At 56.5% G+C, this 17,923-nt stretch overlaps 4 protein-coding genes across 4 annotated transcripts; 1 reads left to right on the plus strand and 3 right to left on the minus strand.

The window, feature by feature from the left end:
* Window positions 1–3,248: 3,248 nt before the first annotated feature.
* Window positions 3,249–3,685, minus strand: VTJ04DRAFT_1187 (uncharacterized protein; the record flags this gene model as incomplete). The annotated part of the gene is made up of 2 exons (XM_069358847.1): window positions 3,249–3,392; window positions 3,539–3,685. The coding sequence occupies 2 exons, from the start codon at window positions 3,683–3,685 to the stop codon at window positions 3,249–3,251; spliced, it is 291 nt and encodes a 96-aa protein (XP_069223796.1).
* Window positions 3,686–5,734: 2,049 nt separating this feature from the next.
* VTJ04DRAFT_1188 (uncharacterized protein) lies at window positions 5,735–6,209 on the plus strand (the record flags this gene model as incomplete). Its single annotated transcript, XM_069358848.1, has 2 exons — window positions 5,735–5,933; window positions 5,977–6,209. The coding sequence occupies 2 exons, from the start codon at window positions 5,735–5,737 to the stop codon at window positions 6,207–6,209; spliced, it is 432 nt and encodes a 143-aa protein (XP_069223797.1).
* A 110-nt stretch (window positions 6,210–6,319) lies between these two features.
* On the minus strand, window positions 6,320–11,309 carry VTJ04DRAFT_1189 (uncharacterized protein; the record flags this gene model as incomplete). Its single annotated transcript, XM_069358849.1, has 5 exons — window positions 6,320–7,359; window positions 7,432–8,164; window positions 8,240–8,573; window positions 8,640–11,067; window positions 11,132–11,309. The coding sequence occupies 5 exons, from the start codon at window positions 11,307–11,309 to the stop codon at window positions 6,320–6,322; spliced, it is 4,713 nt and encodes a 1,570-aa protein (XP_069223798.1).
* Window positions 11,310–13,595: 2,286 nt separating this feature from the next.
* VTJ04DRAFT_1190 (uncharacterized protein) lies at window positions 13,596–17,091 on the minus strand (the record flags this gene model as incomplete). The annotated part of the gene is made up of 4 exons (XM_069358851.1): window positions 13,596–14,119; window positions 14,192–15,827; window positions 15,899–16,753; window positions 16,819–17,091. 4 exons carry the CDS (start codon window positions 17,089–17,091, stop codon window positions 13,596–13,598), a joined length of 3,288 nt encoding a protein of 1,095 aa, XP_069223799.1.
* Window positions 17,092–17,923: the final 832 nt, after the last annotated feature.

Genomic DNA, 17,923 nt, shown 5'->3' on the forward strand with positions numbered 1-17,923 from the left:
TCAAGTGGCCCGTTGGAACAGTGGACAGTTGTGGAGGGTGGTGGAGACAAAGAGGGTGAGGGAGGGCAAGGGATGGATGGAAAGGCAAGGGAGCCGGCAGGACTTTGGGAGAGGGGATTCCAGAAGCTGGGTTGGCCCCGATGGTGCGCTGGCCATAAATGTGCTGTCTGTATGTACTGTACCTACACGACACGGTCCTCTGTACTCCCTAGACTATGATTATGACTTCCAGGCAACTCAGTGTCTGAAGAGAGAAGCGACAGCAACAGCGGCGACAGGAGAGCCTCCGAACTTTTTGTTTCTTCTCGTGGTGGTGGTTGACGGTTTTTTTTTTTTGTCTCGGGTGTTGTGTGCGTGTCTGAGTGTGTGTGTGTGGACGAAGAAAGAAGCCAAGGTCGAAGCGGTTGGTTCACCTGGGGATGGGGCTGAAGCGGACAGGCCCATGAACACCACGGGGGGTCCGTCCGTCCTGGGCCGGCCGTGAATGAAAAGAAAGAAGGCGATGATGTGCTGAAGCCGATCGGCTGTCTCGTCGGGTCCTGGACCACGAGGATATCGGATGCCGACCTGGGCCACCAGCAACGCGAGGCAAGGGTGAAGTGTAAAAATTGGGACAGGTAAGAAGGGTGAAGTCAAGGTCTGGGGAGATGATGTGAATGGATTGGAATTGGAAAATGATGTTCAAGGTTCACCCGCGAACCTGGAAGCCCTGCGAGCTGGACGATGCGAGCCAAACCAAAAAGACCAGCCCAGAGGTGACGACAACCCCCAGAACAGCAGCAACGGGCAGGGATTTTGAAGAGGTGGGAGTGGTGTGGATGCTCTGGATGCCGTGTAGAGGAGGACCTGGGGACCTGGAGACCTGGGGTCACACACTGACACCCACGCAGGACAGGGACAGGACAGGACACAGGGCAGGCAGGGCGCGCACAAGTCGTCGCCGTTGCAGCTCTTTTCACTTTTTTTGCTGCTTCTTTTCCACTTTCCTGCGGTCGGTTGCTAGTCCTTCAGCCAGGGCAGCAAAAGCACATGGGCAGTTACTTAAGACTCCGAAACACCGGATTCCAGCCACATCAACGCAGCATTCCTTCCATACAGCTGCTCCCCACACCCAACGTGCCGCGCATCCATGAACGTCTTACATTGAAAGGTGGGCAAACCGTCGGACCAGTCGGCATGGTGAGGGCAAAGGTGAGAGGAGGGTGAAGGCGACAGTGATGAGATGGGTCCTCGATGCCATCCCCGGGACCATGCCTTCACTTCCCCCCTCCCTTCGTGGCCCTCCTCCATCCATCTTCCCCCCCTTCCCCATCCCTTTCGGCAGCAAGCTGCCCCCCGGCAGCCAGTCGTATTCTCCGTTCCATGTGGAGACGGCTGCACGAACGGGAAAAGGTGCAATCTCAGAGAGAGACGGCGAGGTCGCTGACTGGTCCGTTCACCTTCCCCTGGTCTTCTGGCTCTCTTCTCGAAAAGCCGTCGAACGCGCTACTGCACCCCCAGGGCGCTCTCGCCCAACCCGCGCCCCAGACGGTTCCGCTGCATCACGAGCGCTTCTCTTTGGTCCAGCCCTGGTTTCCATCGAGACCGGGATGGAATGCACGGACCCGCAGAGTGTCAAGCTGCCCTCTGGCGTTTTTGTCGCCCAGCATGAACCACCGCGACCGATCAAACAAGCTCCCACAAGTCAAAAGGGCAATCCCAATCTTGATAGGGAGCACGGCGTTACCAGCGAGACACGAACCACGGGTCATCATCATCGGAGATGCATACCGTCCCAAGACGCTGGCAATCCAGGCGGTTGGGACAAAGTACCTCACGGGCGGCGTGGTATTTATTCCGGAACACGTGAGGCTCAACAAAAGGCAAAGCAGCCGTCCGCGCGGCCTCGCCGAGTCGGGTCCGCGGTTTTTTTGTCCCTGCTGTCTTCGGTGGTGAGGTGGCCCAGCGGGCATGGATGGAACACGGAATCCTGGAAGCAGTCCCGTTTTAGTCGCCTTTTCCGTTGGCTCGGCTGGCAATGGTGGACAGTCGGGCGGGTGGCCGCCGGCCCCGCTGGCAACTAGGCAAGCACCACTGTCCATGATCGACGGAGCGAACAACACCTTCCCTTCCGGGCTCATGATCAAACAATGGCCCTGCCTCGGATGGATCCAGATCCAGCTGCCCCTCCTCAGCAGGAAGCAACAACCTCCACTGATGAGTGGAAACCTCTCCAGATCTTCAAGAACAAGAAAGTTGCAAAGGAGACAACGGAGGAGGGCCAAGCCTTCGCGAATCGTCCTTGGCCCCCGCGCACCGAACTCTCCTGATTTGTGCGATCTTGTTGGACACGGAAATGCAAGCCAGGCCAAAGGACAACGTCCCAGTTGGCTGGTGGCGTTTACAACACGGTTTTGTGCGCGCACGCCACCAAAAGACAAGCGCAGGCGGTATAACGACCTGGCAATAGAAGCATGTCGTGCTTTTTAACTTCTAGATCCCGTCTCCGTCGTTCGCCCCACCGTTTTACGCCAGGCCTAGACCTCTCGAATCTGTCAGACTCGTCTCTCTTTTACTTGACGCGACTCGCGTCAAATCACCTTACCAATCGATTCCCCTTCGACAGACCGACCTAGCCAAAATGAAGAGTCTCTCTGGAGACCGGTAAGCATGGACCATCTCCAACCGGCCGCCGCACGGGAGAGTCCTGTCGTTTTGTTTCCTTGACGTTCTCATTTCGATCAACCCAGTCCTCATGCCGGCGACCTGTTTCTCATCATGCCTTGCTCCGATATCGAGCAGATGCGTGAAGGTCTAGAACCCCCCCAGTGCCCGGGTTCAGTGAGCTACCTGATGTACATACGTAGGTCCATACGTACAAGCATGCAAGAACAGCCGATGCCCGGCCCGGCATGCCATGCTACACACCACACTATTTTCCTTCTCTTGTCCGCATGCTTGAGCAAGAAGAGCTATGCTCCGGCGTGTGGGGAGGGCGCAGTTGAAATCACCCCCAATTTATTTCCTTGTCCACTCATGACACGACAGCCAAGATGGAGGAGAGGATAAATGCCAGCTTAAATAGGCACGAGTACTATGAATGAAAACCGTTAGGATCGGGATGAGATCGAGCAACAACAGCTTGACTGCGATGTGGGATATGATATGTTACTGCATATTGCTCTGCTTCGTCTCGGGTTTCCGCGCTCGTGCCGGGCCCTGACGGCGGGTGGCCGCATTTCCTGCAGGCGCCTTAACACAAGCATTCCTCAGTGAAGGGGACAATACCCATCCTCATGGATGATGTAAGAGGGGCTCAGCTGATGGTCATATTCGGCATCCTCCTCCGGCCGTCCGCCGAACGCCGGAGCTCCGGCGCCGGACGTTGACTTTTCGGTCAGCCGGACCTCTTTCTAATAAAACATCCTTGAGCCACCGCAACAAACACCTCACCTCAGCCCTGCTGCCAAAATTTTGCCACGCATAAAGATGGTCTCTCTGTTTCGTTTCATCGGCTACAGATCTGCTCCTTTCTTGGATGCCACCAACCTGCTCTTACCAGTTGGGAACATGTAAATTCCTCCGCCATGCTGTCCCCCATGTCAACCTTGACCCAGCAATGTGAGTGGAACTCTGCATCCAGTGTGACGACTCGCATCCAGCTGAACAGCTGCACGCATGCGAAGCTACCGACCGGGCTTTGCATGACATGACGCTCCGTTCCGTACCAAAACAGTTCAGTTCCAGGTCCGAGCCAGCAGACAACATCAAACTCTGTACTGTGTATGTACAATCACTAGCTAGGCACTCATACATCATGGCTGAGTGACGCCAGCAGTCCAAAGCCAAGCCAAGCCATCACCACCACCCTGGAAGATCATCTATAAATAGCCACGACATCACAACACCATCACCTCTCCCGTGTTCGTTCCCAGATCTTCTACGGAGTATACCAGTATTTCCATTTCCACTCCGGAGCACCTACGGTAGTTAGCGCCAGTTATCCAGTCCTGTCACCTTGCTCATACAACGGTACCGATTCCCAAGAACGTTTCAGCCCTGCTGATCCCGCTTCCCGCCGCAGCCCGGCCGCGGCCCCGGCCAACGCCGGTCCAGTCCAGTCGGCTCGGGGAGGACTCCCGCACCGCACCGACCGCAGATGAAGAACCGATAGCTATGTACATACAAAGTAGTTTCCTACCTACTTACGGAGTACCTATCTGCTATACTAGTTCCTGGACCGACATGAGCGGATGCAGCCCCTTGCGCTGTTTGTGATGCATGTCAGGTACTGTATGTACGTACATGCTTAGTGTGTGTACCCAAACCGCACCAAGCACCATTCAACACATCATCCCAGCCTGACAAGCCCTTCCCACCCGGACAGCGTGTCGTGTCAACGCCGACGACCTGGTCGTCGGTTACCGATACTGTGTACGTAGGTTGGATGGCGGCGGAAAACGAGGAATGGTTTCTGGTGGCGTCGCGATGGTGTGTGTGGGTGGGGGGGGGGGGCCGGGCGCGCGCGGGCACGATGATGCTGATGAGGATGGGCTCTGATGACGCTAGTTAGCGGCCGCGGACTTGCTTTTTGCTAGCCGTTCGGCACCGAACTGCTGCTTTGTCCGGAGTTCATATGCATATAGGTAAGGCACGCATACGTATTCGGGTTAATCTTTGGTGATGTTTACCTGGGCAGACATAAGAAATGCTTTGTTTGCCGACGGAGTGCAGTAGCGCAAGCACAACCGAGATACGGCTGGCTCGGGGTTCAGAGAGCGGATACACCGTAGACTCTGACATCTATTACTGTAGTAGCTTCTCGTGTGCTAACTATTCTCATCAAGTACTTCAGTCTTCGGCTGCGTTGGTGGCGGAGATGGAGGAGTTGAGGTTCTGGATGACTAGATTCCAGATTTCCCAAGCTAAACAAACAAGAAACTGACAGGCTTGCCCAACAAATGCCCCGTACAATATCGAGCTCATTCCTATCCATGCTTAGCTCGATTTATTTAGTAGCAACCTTCTGTCCTGTCTGATACTCCTCGCCACCGCGCATCTTTGATGCAAGAGAGCACACTATTCACCTGTGATCTACGACACGACGAGACGTGATGTACGCACATTAAATGCTCAAGCGGAAAAAAACATCCGTCATGACTTAGCCAATGCTGCCTCGATATAATTGACCTGGTCGGGAACCAGCCGAGAAGTGTAAACCGGGAAGCTACCTATGCACTTATATGAGTATGTTTTAGAGACGCAGAAGGCTTGATAAGTTAGGGACAATAGAGATTGTCCTCTATTACCCATGCTCTGTAGTTAGCCGTATCTCAAACCTAGCAACGTTGGGCTTGGGCGTGACAGACATCTTGTGTACCTAGACAACTTCTCAACAACTCGTCAACGTCAGCATGAGCAATTTTGGTCACAGATTCAAACAAGCCCAGCACATACCGATTCCAGACGTGCTTGTACAGAACACCGAACCCACTTGTCATGGGACTCACCTCTGAATGACCTACCTCTCATGTCCCAACTTCAAGATCACGTCAGCTCCTTCTCACATGAACAGCAAGAGGCTCACGGAGAATGAATGGCTCCGCAAAGACGCACTATCATCACGACCATCACTGCCGAGAAGCAAAGAGAAAACCAAGTTATAGAGGGAGAGAAAAACAACAACATATAATATTCTCCGCTTTTCCCCTTTGTCTATGTATGGCCTGTGCTGTGAAAACCCACACCTCGCCATATGCAATGCGCCAACACCTACCTACGCTACAACCAATCCCTCCCTCCCCGATGCTGCGTCTCATCCATCGCCATGTCATACCACCATGTCATGCCCATTCCCTTAACTACCTTACCGTCTGTCCTCATGATGCATCCCGAACTCCCTCTCTCGGAGAACGTCACCCAACAACCTCTCAACTTCCCTGGCCCATTTGTCGGTCTGCTGCTCCAGCCCTACGGACGAAACCTGGACAGGCCCAGGACCGGGAGCTCGCTCGGAGGCAGATGCCGGCTTGGTTGAAGGCACCGAGGTCCGAGTTTCGGATCTTTTCCCCCTTCTCACCATCACCACCATCCAGCGAACGACATGTACAGCCATCCTCAGCGGCGCAACAGCAGCAGAGCACATCCTGAGTCCAAGGGAAGCTGCTCGTACACAAAGTCCCATGCCAAAATCCATCACTCGACCAGCTAGGGCAGTCAGCCCACCATAAACCAACATGCAAAATCTGTTGACCGTTTTCTAAACGCTTTCCGCAACGCTAGACACAAGCGACACCGACGGCGACACGGCACAGCATGGCAAGCGGCGGACGGCCACCATCTAGGGCCGCGGCGACGCCCCCTCCTGCGTGCTTGTGTTTGTGGTAGCAGCAGCGTCGGGAGTGGCAGCAGAAGCAGAAGATGTGGGAGCAGGAGTGGTACCCAGGACGGGCTGCTGCGCGGGAGCATTCAGGGTGCCGACACACTCTCCATCCGCATCATCTCCATCGCCGACGTGGATCTCTGCCACCTTGTCGCTAGCCGCGTCGTCATCGTTCTCTCCACTCGGCGGGACCGCGTGCACCATACCCGTATCATGGTTAAGTTGATGTTGTTCGGCCTGCTGCTTGACCCACGACTGCGCAGCGATCTGGCTGAGGTAGTCGGTGTCAACACCCGGCGGCGAGGGCGGAGGCTGGTCGTCAAGCTCGTCAGTAAACTCAACAGGTGGCGCCTCGATATACGGCGGGCGAGGGTCCTCCGGGTCTGTGTCGTAGAGCAAGTTGGTCATTTCGGTGGACCCGGCAACGACCGGGTCGTCAAAGTCGTCCCCTTGAATGGAAGAACCGTCGTTTTGCGCCACGTCACTCGCCGCATCCGTATTGTCGCCACCCGCGGGGTCAGCAACCTCCTTGACGGCGTCCAACCTGCTGAAACTCCAGCTACTAGGTCCGAGCACGGTCGTCATACCCGCCATGCCGGGGGTTCCGTACTCGGAGTAGCCGACGTCCTCTTCGTCACCGTCCAGCTCAATGCTGTTCTGGAGAGTGGTTTGGCTGGTCCACGCACCCATCTCGGTATCGTCGTCCGCTGCCGTGGCCGTGCGCTTATTATCCCAGCCACTTGCTGCGAGAGGGCGAATTTGAACGGCTCCGGTCGAAGCGCTCGGCGATCCACGAAGGGAGGAGCCTTGGCCGAGGCGCTGGCCTTCCCCCGAATCCGACGCCTCAGAGTCGGGGACAGGCTGCTCGTTGTACCGCTGGAAAATCTCTTTGAATCGAGGTCCACCCAGGGGCACATCGGAACGGCGGCGGTAGAAGAGGAGGTATGCCGCAGGTGACACCACCCGGCTGACATCCCGAACCTTACTCACCGATGCGTCTGGTCATGTGTCAGATCACGACTCCAGGAACATGCATGATGTGTACGAACGTGGATGGAAAGGACACTCACCGTTATACTCGTACCACTCGCCATCGACCCAATTCTTCGCAAAGGCTGTGTAGTGGCCGCCGCCCAGGCCGCCCCAGTGGTCATCGACGGCGATCAGGTCGTATATCTCCTGCTTGCCAGACTCCTGGTCGATAACGCGCTTCGTGAGATCTAGACCCTCAATGGGGAAGTCGACGAGGATCTCGAGCTTGTCCCTACGCCAACCGCTGGAGCTGAAGCGTTTCAAGTGAACGACAAGGATATCGGGAGTCTTCCAGAGGTCGAACTTCTTGCTGGCGCGTCGGTGTTCCTTGCAGCGCGGGCAATACCACGTGTCTTGCTCGGACAGGATCTCCTCCTTTTCGAACTCGTCCAGACAATCGTCCAAGGCGATACCGTGCTTCTTGCGCAACAACCGCTGCTTCTGACGTGCCTCCACGGACGGATCGGCGAGCTTGGAAACCTTAAGCCAAGTCTTCGACCCGCGCGAATCGTCAGTAGACGACCCGCCAAAGACGACGTCGAAGGCAGCCTCGCTCCACTCAACGACGATGCCCTCGCCAAGGCCGATGAGGGCACCACCGGGCAGCGACTCCTCGGAATCGACAGGCGAACCAACCATCGGCTGTTGGAAGCGCGCGCCACGCTGCTGCTTCTCGAAGCGCTTCTTCCCCTTCTTTCCGTAAGTTCTCACCGCCTTCCCCTTCTTCCTACCCCGGGCGCTTACTTGATTCTGAAAACGCGGTTGCAGGTTCTGGATGTGGCAGTCAGGCAAGACTGGTTCTCGAAGCCCATCACTGTGTCGACCGGTCATGAGAGATGAACGTACCTTCTTGGGGAAGTCCGAGTCCTCCTCACTGGACTCCTCGGCCATGCGAGTGACCACCGAGGCTGGGATACGACCCGACTCTTCGCTCCCGCTTTCGTCTGATCCCTCCAAGGGGCCAGGGCTGCGCATCTCGACGTCCGACGCAGCCACCTTAGGCTGCCTTGAACTCAGACGGGGCAACATGTTGTCTTCCTGGACCGACTGCCAACCAGTTGGGATGAGCGTGTCCATCTCGGAGAAGTAGCTCAGATCAAAGAGATTTTGCAGCAACGGGTCGAGGAACTCGCGGCGGTCCACCCACGAGGGTCGCTTCTGATTGAAGCGCTTCAGCAATCTGCAAAGCAAATTGGCGTTAGCAAAGTACATTCTGATCAAAAAAATATCGACAGACAGGACATACGTTGGAGTCGACGTCGGCACCGGGGCAGGGCGAGTGGGCTCGGCGGCGTCGCGCATAGTGACATCAACCATATCTTCCTCACCCTCGACCGACTTGGCCACGACCTTGGAGTCGCCCGACGAGTCGGCGTCTGAGGCGCCCGTATTGACCAGCTCCGGGTCGGTCGCCTCGCCGGAATCATCCGGGCTAGCCAGGCCGGTCCACGTCGTGTACGTGGCCACCTTCTCCAAAATCTTCCGACGGATGGCCTCGATATCACGGGCCTCCTCAGGCGTCAAGACAATAAAGTGCGGCGGAGGCAGGGAGTCCGCGTTCTTACGCGCGTTACGCTTCCGAGCCCCGGGCTCCTGCGGGTCGACCCGGTGGAGAACCGTGACGACCATGCGCTCCGTCCGTGGATCCTCGACTGGTGACGAGGTGCTGTCATCCTCAAGTGACAGTGACCTGTGACGCACCATCTTCATGCCCATCGACTTTTTAATGTTTGCGGCATTGGTGGGAGCCGACTCGAGCTCGTATACGATGGGGTTATCGTTCGATTGAATCTCGTCTGAGACAGTGTTCTGATCTTCGTAGATCTTGAAAAATTTCCCCTGGAACTCCTCGGCCGCGAACAGGCGCTCGGTAGGCACGCCCACACGGGCTGAGACGTACTGTTTCATGCCGCGAATTGTCGTGTTCTTGTCGATATCCACAACAATCTCGACCGGGCGGTCGTTGAGCGGATAGTACTTGATCGGCCGAGAGAAGACGTTGGAAACCGGAAGAGGCAGCGTCAGATTGGTGAATGGATCAAACGTGATGCTGACCTTGTCGCAGACAGGGCAGACCAGCGTGGACTTGTACATGCCGGTGAAAAGGTCGGCGATGACTGAGTCGTCTCTCTGCTTGGTGATATCCCAAACCTTGGCCGCCATCTCCCGAACGGCGGCCGGGTTATTGATCATATCGTCTGTTGAGTCGGGCTTCTCGATGTAGGGCTTCTTCTTGATACGGTTCAGGTCCTCCTGAAGGCCGTCGAGAAGGAAGCCGACAAATTCCTGGGAGTCCTGCTGGCCGTAACCCGAAAAGGCCGGCGCGTACCTCCCGATGACGCTTTTGAAGTACCGAGGGGAGATCGATGGCGGGGGAGGGTCCTGGTAGATGTCCTCGAGCAGGCGACCATAGGCGAGCGCAACGTCACCGTTGTGAGAGAGGGGGTTGTCCGGGTTGATTTCCTTCTTGGCTTCATGGACGAGGAAGTACTTGGTGAGCTCCTCGACGCTCCTCACGCACTGCAGAGCCGAATTCATGTAACAGGTGTTTCCCAAGTTCTGCAGACCAACAACACCAACCGATCGCCCGGACTTTTGTTGTTGCGTACGGCCCCGGGTCAAAATGCCCGGCGAGGGGCTTGAGCGGCCGCTGAGGGTGTTGCGGGACACCGAAAGCGTCGATGGTCCAACCGAGCCAGACTTGCCACTGGAAAGGCTCCCGGTATAGTTAGACACAAAGCTGTCACGCTCGATTTGCTCATCCAGGACCAAGACCTCATCGGCGGCCAAGCCAACCAGAGACAGGCTTTTCTTGCCGTTGTAGTTGGGATTGGTCGTGCTGTCCTCGGCATCGACTAAGGCCCGGTGGACATCTCTCTCGAGCTTCAGGAAGGTTTCCACATCGACAAGCATCTCCGGCCATGCCTCAGGCTGGGCTGGCGGCCGAGTGAGGATGCCGCTCGCAGGGCTTGGGGCTGGAGAGTCCGGCGGCGTGGTGATACCGGACGGCTCCGGGCTCGGCCGTGGAGCGGGACTGGGCTCGGCGGCGGTTTGGATGGTTTGCAGTAACCTCCACACGCGCACCTTTCTATCCGGAGCAACACCTGCCAACCTCTTGATCTTCTTAAGGAAGTTATGGTAGGCAGAGGACTGGCTCTGGACCACGACGGGAGGCGCGGGCTTCTTAAGTTTGGTCTCCTGCTCGATCGGAATCGGGCTAGTGGCGGACCACAAACGGTGGATGGTGAAAACTGGAGGATGAACCTCGAACTGGATACTCGGCAAGCTCGCAGAGTCGGGAGCTGTGTTGTGGGCCACACGTTCGATGGGTATCCGTCCCGGGGCCAAGCCATACCAAGACACCAACAAGTCCCAAGCATCCTTCGGGAAGAATTCAAAGTGCTCGACGCCAACTCCAGGCTTCAGCTTGACACATAGCTCGCCCGTAGAATCAGTGAAAATGGCTTGGATGATGTCCGAATTGTCAACGGGGCCCAAATCGCCTTGAGCAGGTTGCTTGCTTGCCACCTTCGGATCCGACCCCAGGGCTTGTGCCTTATCGAGCCACTTCCTAGACACGAGGTATGCCACATCACCCTCTTTCAGGGGGCTTTCGTTAAAGGCCTTGACAAGCGTCTGGATAGTCTTGATTTGCTGCCCGAGCGGTGGAATATCTGAATGGCGAGACAAGTCAGTGCAAGTCCACATCAGAGCTCCAGAAACAAGAGCATATATTACCATTTCTGAGAGGCAGTCCTGATTTGTCGTCCTCCCCGGAAGCTTTCACATCTTTGCTGTCGTTATTTGGCTTTTCCCGCTGCTCCTCGGTTGTGGCGGTTGTTGGCTGTGTGTCCGGGACGACAAGCATATCGACATCCTCCCGCGAGTCAGCGGGGCTGCCCTGCTCCGGCTCCATACTGGATGCGGGGCGCTTGAGCGGGGAGGAAGATCGATGCGGAATGTCGGGAGAGCCCCCTATCCGGGCTCGTCGGACGGACTGGTGGATCGGCGACCGGCTCCCCACGGTCCCGCCGTCTGGCAAGTTGGAGGCAGTGAAGGAAATGGAGGCGGTTTCAATGGAGTCCGCGGGTTGGCGGTCGAAGTCGACGGAGAGCTCGATCGAGGCAGCACGCGGGGAACTGGCCGCAGAGGATGGGGAGTCGGCAAAAGAAGTGGCCTGGCTCTGCAGACGGGGTGGGACGCCAGAGGGGGGCAGCGAATCGGCGCGAGAGTAGGTGGGGGTGTTCAGACCGGAGGGAGAGGCGGCCGAGAAGGAGAATGTGAGCTCGCAGTCGTCTTCAGTAGAGGGAAGCACCAAGTCGTCGGGTCTGGGATGGTGCTCCCGGGTTGCTTGTCGGGTAATTCTCCGTTTCTTTTGGGAAGACGTGGTGAAAGCGAGCTGCCTGTGCAGCTCGAGGGACGCCGGGTTGACGATGGGAGGATCGGTCGAGAGGGAAGAGGAGCAGAGCAAGCAGCCGCCGGGGCACTCGAGGGGCCAGAAAGTTGCTGTCGTTGTAGTCCAAGGAACTGCCTGTTAGCACCGCCGGTGGATGAGGGCGGAGACCACAGATGCAGCCGGGGAGGGGGTGTGCCAGCAGCAACGACTGCGGAAAGAACGGCAACGGAGGACTCAGTGAGGCAAAAGGCCGAGTTTTGCAAGAGCCACCGCGGGTGCATCGGCGGCGGGCCAGGAGCCGACAAACTGAGCAGGCTTGCTCGGTGGGCGGTGGTGCGGAGGAGTGGTGGGCACTGATCGGTGGGTGGGAGGGTTGGTCTCAAGGTCGGGCGACGAAGCGAGGCGTCGGCATCCGCAAGCGCTGACGCAGTTCCTCGATGTCGGAGTCGTGGAGTCGGGATAGGTGACGAACAAACTACCGAAGCCAGAGAAAAAGGCGTGTGGCAGTTCCAGGTCGTTGTAGCCCGAGATGTTGGAGATGGTCAAAGAGAGGGACGCGTGACGGGCTCTCAGCTCGTGCCTGTCAGTCTGTGCAACCCAACCGACAGATGTTCCTTGTTCCTCTGGAGTGCTGGAGCGCTTGTGGTCAATTGCTGTTTGTGGGTTTCACCTCTTTTAATCCTTGGCTTCTGCCAGCTTCGGGCACTGAAGACCGGAACCTTTTCCTGTCCACGGGCGTCTTGTGTCCTGCAGGTGCAGGGCAGGCTGGTCTGCCCAAAATCCTTTTCCTTCTCTGTTGTGACGCTGACGAGCCCCAGGTCTCCGCTGCAGGAGCACAGTATGTGCAGTTGGCAGGGCTTCAGGTCGTGCAACAGGATCCAGGTTGGCGCGCTCCAGTGGTCGGTCGGGTGGGGGGCTGATGCTTGTTTTTACTGACATACAGCGGTCGGCTCTAGAGATGTGCAGAGCAGCGCAGATCGTGGGTTCCGTCAGGTAGCGAGAAGCGGTGTAGGCCAGGCTTATTGTTGAAGATACTGATGAGGTCGGTGAGAGACAACCCGGATTTACGTTGAATAATTGGAGGTTGAAATTTCCAAGTCATGGATGGAAATGGGTCGTCAAGCAGAAACGAACAGGAAGTCAGGTCCTCTGCTGCCAGGTAGGTAAGGTATGTACGGGAAGAACAAGTACCGACCTAATTCCACGAGAACGAGAAATAGAGGTTCTGAGCGAACTTGCGGACTCGAGCAAAGCTGGAACCCAACCCCGCCCATCATTTTGGATGCCTGGGCAGGACCTCTGCCCCGCCATTCTCCGTGAGAGATGCATAAGTTCACACTGTATGCTCCTCCACTTTGGCGCAGAAAATGTCCAAGTCCATCCCCGCACATCACAATGACGAAGATGGGGATGAATTGAAAAAAAAAAAAAAAAAAAAAATACATCAGGCCCCCCAGACTTCTACCATTAGATGGCCAGAGCACATGATTCCAAGTTCAGGTACAAAGGTCCAGTTTCACACGTTCAAATGTTGAATGATGGTCTTGTGGCGGAAAGAAAAAAAAGAGAGCAGTGCTTGTTGTTTTTGTGTCTATCCATTCTTTTCTTTCTCTTGTCTCCCACTCTATAAGTAACATAGCCGTAGCCTACCTGTCCCATCCCAACCATCCATGCTTGTACCATATGCCCTGATCTCCACCATCATCGCCATCCCTCCTCCTCCTTCCGCCGGCCTCTCAGGCAAGGAGGAACAAAACAACAGCCCAGATGTTGGGCCCAACCTCGCCCCTCGAAGGGGATCAAACCCTACAACTTTGCCTCTAGGTCCTCGTACTCGCTCAGGTCTCTGGACGGCCTGGGTCCGCTGCTGGCTGGGAGGCTCGCCCGGAACGATCGGACGTCCTTGATGATGACCGGCTTGGTTCCGTTGGCCGAAGGAGGTTCGGTGTACCTGTCCACATCGTTCCCGGGCCCGTGAGCAGCATGGATCTTCCTCCATGCCTCTGCCGCCACATCGATCTTGCCCTCTGGCACCTTCAGCTCGTGCAACAGATAGTCCCGCAGACCAGACACTTCCTTTTCGATATCGGGACCCGCTGCCGTCAGCCGAGCTTGGAGGACTGTCGCGGCCTGGGCCGACGTTTCGTCATCCAGCTCCAGCGTCTTGATGAGCTCGGATATCTCCCTGGTCGAGACATCGCTCTTGGCTTGCGCCTCCAAGTACACAGAAAGCTTCGCCCGGTGAGGCGAGCTAGGGTGGATGTACTTGTTGAAGAACTCAATCATCTCGGGCTTGGTGAGCGGCTTGATGTGTGCCGCATCTTGGGGGGCTACATGACAGCTTGGTCAGAACACCGAACCCTTCACAAAGACCGCGCAAAGCAAAGAAGAAAAGGACTCACCATTGTCAAAAGCGTAATACTCGGACCGGATGTGCGACCAGTGCCTGTTGCTCTCTTGCTCCATATACTTGAGGCGCTCCAGGCGCTTGTCGATGATGCTGCGCTTGTTGGTCTCGAACTCCTCCTCGGTCATCTTTTCGAGCGTATCCGACAGCGACTTGAGGAATTCGTCGATGCGGGTCTCCAGGTATGGTGCCGGTTTCTCGCTCTGGATGACAAAGTAGAAACCGTACTGGGTGATGCTGGTCCAAGTTCCCGAATACACAATGTACCCAAGTTGCTCCTTGGTTCGCAGCTGGTTGAAGCACGGCTCGTGGACGATCTGGTCGAGAAGCAGCACCTTGGCCCTGACGTTGTAGTCTGCCCTCGAACCGACATGAAGGAAGTATTGGATGCAGTGGTTGACGTTTGCGGGATCTTTGAGGGTCTTCTTCCAGATGTAATTGGATCCTGGTGGGAGGATCAGACCGCGACGGATCTTCCAATGCGCCTGCGGAAGCACCCGAGGCTTCATGGTTGTTGCGATCATGTCGCTGAACTTCAGCGCGTCCTCTTTGTAGACGTTGCCGTGAACGAGCACCTCCATGTGCATCTGAGCCAGCATCTCCTTCTGGAAAACTCGCAGGGCATCGGCCGTGATGTGCGGCAGCTCGGCCTCGAGCTCTTCCACCACATAGCCCTGATCGGTGGTCAACCAAGACATGTAGTCCCCGATCTGCGTCCAGGGTGCTGAGAGTTCCCAGTTCCTGTATCCACGGGTGATGCGTTCCTTGATGATGGCGAAACGGTCGTCACGGATTTCCAGATCCCGCGTGGTTTGCAGCACGTGCTGCAGGAGAACCGGAAGCTTATCATTGTACCCAGAGACCTCGATATAAAGACCTCGGGAATCAAGCGTCACTGTGTACTCCAGTCCGGCGAGCTCCGCATCGTACGAAAACTCCTCAAGAGCGTCCTTAACGAGGTCAGTGAAGAGCCGCGTCTTGACGCGCCCTGCGGCTGACGCGGTGGCGACAGGGCTCCTGCAGCTAATGATCAAGGTAGCTTTCGGCACCCAGAAGGTATCATCCTTCTTGAACCATGTCCGAATCAGCTCGTCGTTCCGGATGATGCGGGGCGCCAGCGCCGGTTCTGGCACCTCCTTCTTTTCCACCTCGAGCTTGGTCGGCACGAACTCATTCTTGTGCGGCAGATGGAGCTTCGCAGTCCTCGTCTCTGGGGTGCTGTTGACCGCCTTGACAATCTCCTCCATGAAATCGGCCGGAATGGGTTCACATGTATACTCCGTCCCGTACCACTTTTCCTTCTTCTCCCAGGTGCCAGGGAAATCCCGAGACACAATGGTCAGGCGGAAGTTGTCCGGACGAAGGCAGGCCAGGCCTTGCTTGATCAGCTCGGGATCAAACTTGCGCAACACTATGGGCCCACTGAGGAGGTACTCTCGAGGGAGCGGCTTTTGCATGGCTGCGCTCAGCTTGCTCGTGAAACGGTAGGACTGAGTCTTCTCCTTGAATCGGAAGTTGACCTCAGACAGCCCTTTCTGCTCCTCGAAGATCCAAGCCTGAGGTTCCGTCTCGCGTAAGAGGGCGATGTACTCGAACACCACCTTTACTACTTCTTTGTAGTTTTTGAGTCCCTGGGTCCTCGTCAGCACTTTCCTTTCTTCTCACTTCTCCTCCCCACAGAAGATGCAGTTTTTCTCCATACCTCTTCTGTTAAGGTGATTTGGCACTCAAACAACTCTGGAGTCCCCGGGCTGATTGGCCAAGCGCCGGCGTACAGCCCATTCGCCCACCCCTTGGATTTGATGTAAGACATAATGCTTCCCGGACCCTCATGGCCGATGAGATGGCTGATGTACCGGCTGGGCTGCGATTCGTACAGATGATCCTGCTCAATGAACGGGAAGGTGAGGGTGAGCTCCCTCGTATCCATGACCGGCTTTGCAAAGACCTGGGTTCCGAGCTGCTCCTTTGGGAACGGCTGCTCATCTTCCCATCTGTTTGGCGGAAGGTTCTTGTTCTTGACGGCCGAGAAGTGCTCGACAACCCAGGCTTGCAAGACGTCCAAAGGCTCTCGGCCCAACACGCAGAGTTTCATGCGGTTGGCAGAGTAGTGCTTCTCGTAGAACTCGATAAACTTGTCACGGACGTTGATCCCGCGGGCCTCGGGGACCGTTTTCAACGTCTCGAGATTGCCTGTCGAAAAGTGGCAGAAGGGGTGCTTCGGGTTGGAAAGCGACTTTTTGAGCTGATGCAGGCGCCATTGGTCGTTTTGCAGGTTCTTCTTGTTTTCCGAATCCACAGCGCGGAGTTCGCGATCCAGGGTGCTCTCAAGGAACAGTGGCTCAGTGAAGAATTGGGCGAAACGGTCCAGGGCACCGAGCAACGGGGAGGGATTCGTTGCCGACGGCTCCTCGCCGTTGCTGGGCTTGGCTGAGACTTCAAAATGGTAATTGGTAGAGGTCGACGCCGTGTATGCATTGGTAATACCAGAATTGGTGGATATGTACTGGTGATAGGCGTTTTCCACTGGGTACTTTTTGTTGCCCATGAAGAGTAGCTGCGCAACACGTGTCAGTCGGTACACTTGACTCTCATGAGGCGGCGGAGGTTGAATGCACTTACATGTTCAACAGCATGAGCCATTCCTGGCATGTCATCCTCGTCACTGAAGCTGCCGACATTGACATCCATGGCAGCGCTGGCCTTGTCGGTCTTGGGATCGTGAACTAGACATGCCTCAAGCTGGTTGGGCAACCGGATGATCCGGTACTGCCGATCATCCAAGGACGGTTTCTCGAGCTTGTCTGTGAGAATCACAACCTCGTGCTCTCCGGGAGCAGGGACGGAGGCGGGGGGTGCCGCAGCAGACGGCGGACCGGAGACTGGCGGGGCCATGATACACAAGGCACGCCGACGTCAATGTGGGTAAATTAGTAGTGGCCGGCAACGCAATGCGGAAGCGGCAACGGGCTAAGAAGGGCCCAACTCTTGAACGAGCAGTCGTTGGTGAGATTGGATGGCGTTTGGGGAATACAGCAGCGGAATCCAGCTGCGGCAATGGGACAGGTCAGAATGGGCGGTGGGCAATTCCAGCTAGGAGTAGGGGACCGAGGCCGAGTTGGGCGTCGAGCAGGTAAGTATAAGGTATATGTCGGTCGGTAGGTCAAGATGTGGGTCAATAGTAACATGCGTGCATGAGTTGCAATGAAACCGGATTGCGTGGGGAGCGGCAACTGGTGGACGTTACCAACGTGTCGGGAATCCTAGGAGTTCAAAAACCCGGTGCCTTTTCACTGTCCCAAGAGAATGGCGCGCGAATGAGGGGGAACAGGCTGCTGACCGCGGACGTTGTTCCGTGGCAAGCTAGCACGACTGACACGACAAGAAACGATCTAGCGTGTGGGTATGGTTGCGCGGGGGGGGCGAGTCAGATGCGTCGGCAGTCTGCGGGAGGGCGGTGATGTCCTGCCCTGGGCGGCACCAGACTCTTTACGGCGTCCTGGGCCAGGAAAGTCTTGGGGCCCACGATATCGGCAGAGAGCTCAGGTATGCTGGCATTCAGCGGACGTGCTGGGTGTCGGCGGCACCGGGGATGTGGAGAGGGCTCTTCATCAAATGGCGAATCGGTTCGCGGGAGGGAAGTGGGCGAAGGAAAGTCAGCATGTGCCAGGAATCCCTGACTAAAACCATGGTCCCCTTTTATACCTCCTCAAGGGAAGATGTGAAG

This window comes from Mycothermus thermophilus (genome assembly GCF_041956435.1).
Source record: "Mycothermus thermophilus strain CBS 625.91 unplaced genomic scaffold VTJ04scaffold_1, whole genome shotgun sequence".
NCBI lineage: Eukaryota > Fungi > Ascomycota > Sordariomycetes > Sordariales > Chaetomiaceae > Mycothermus > Mycothermus thermophilus.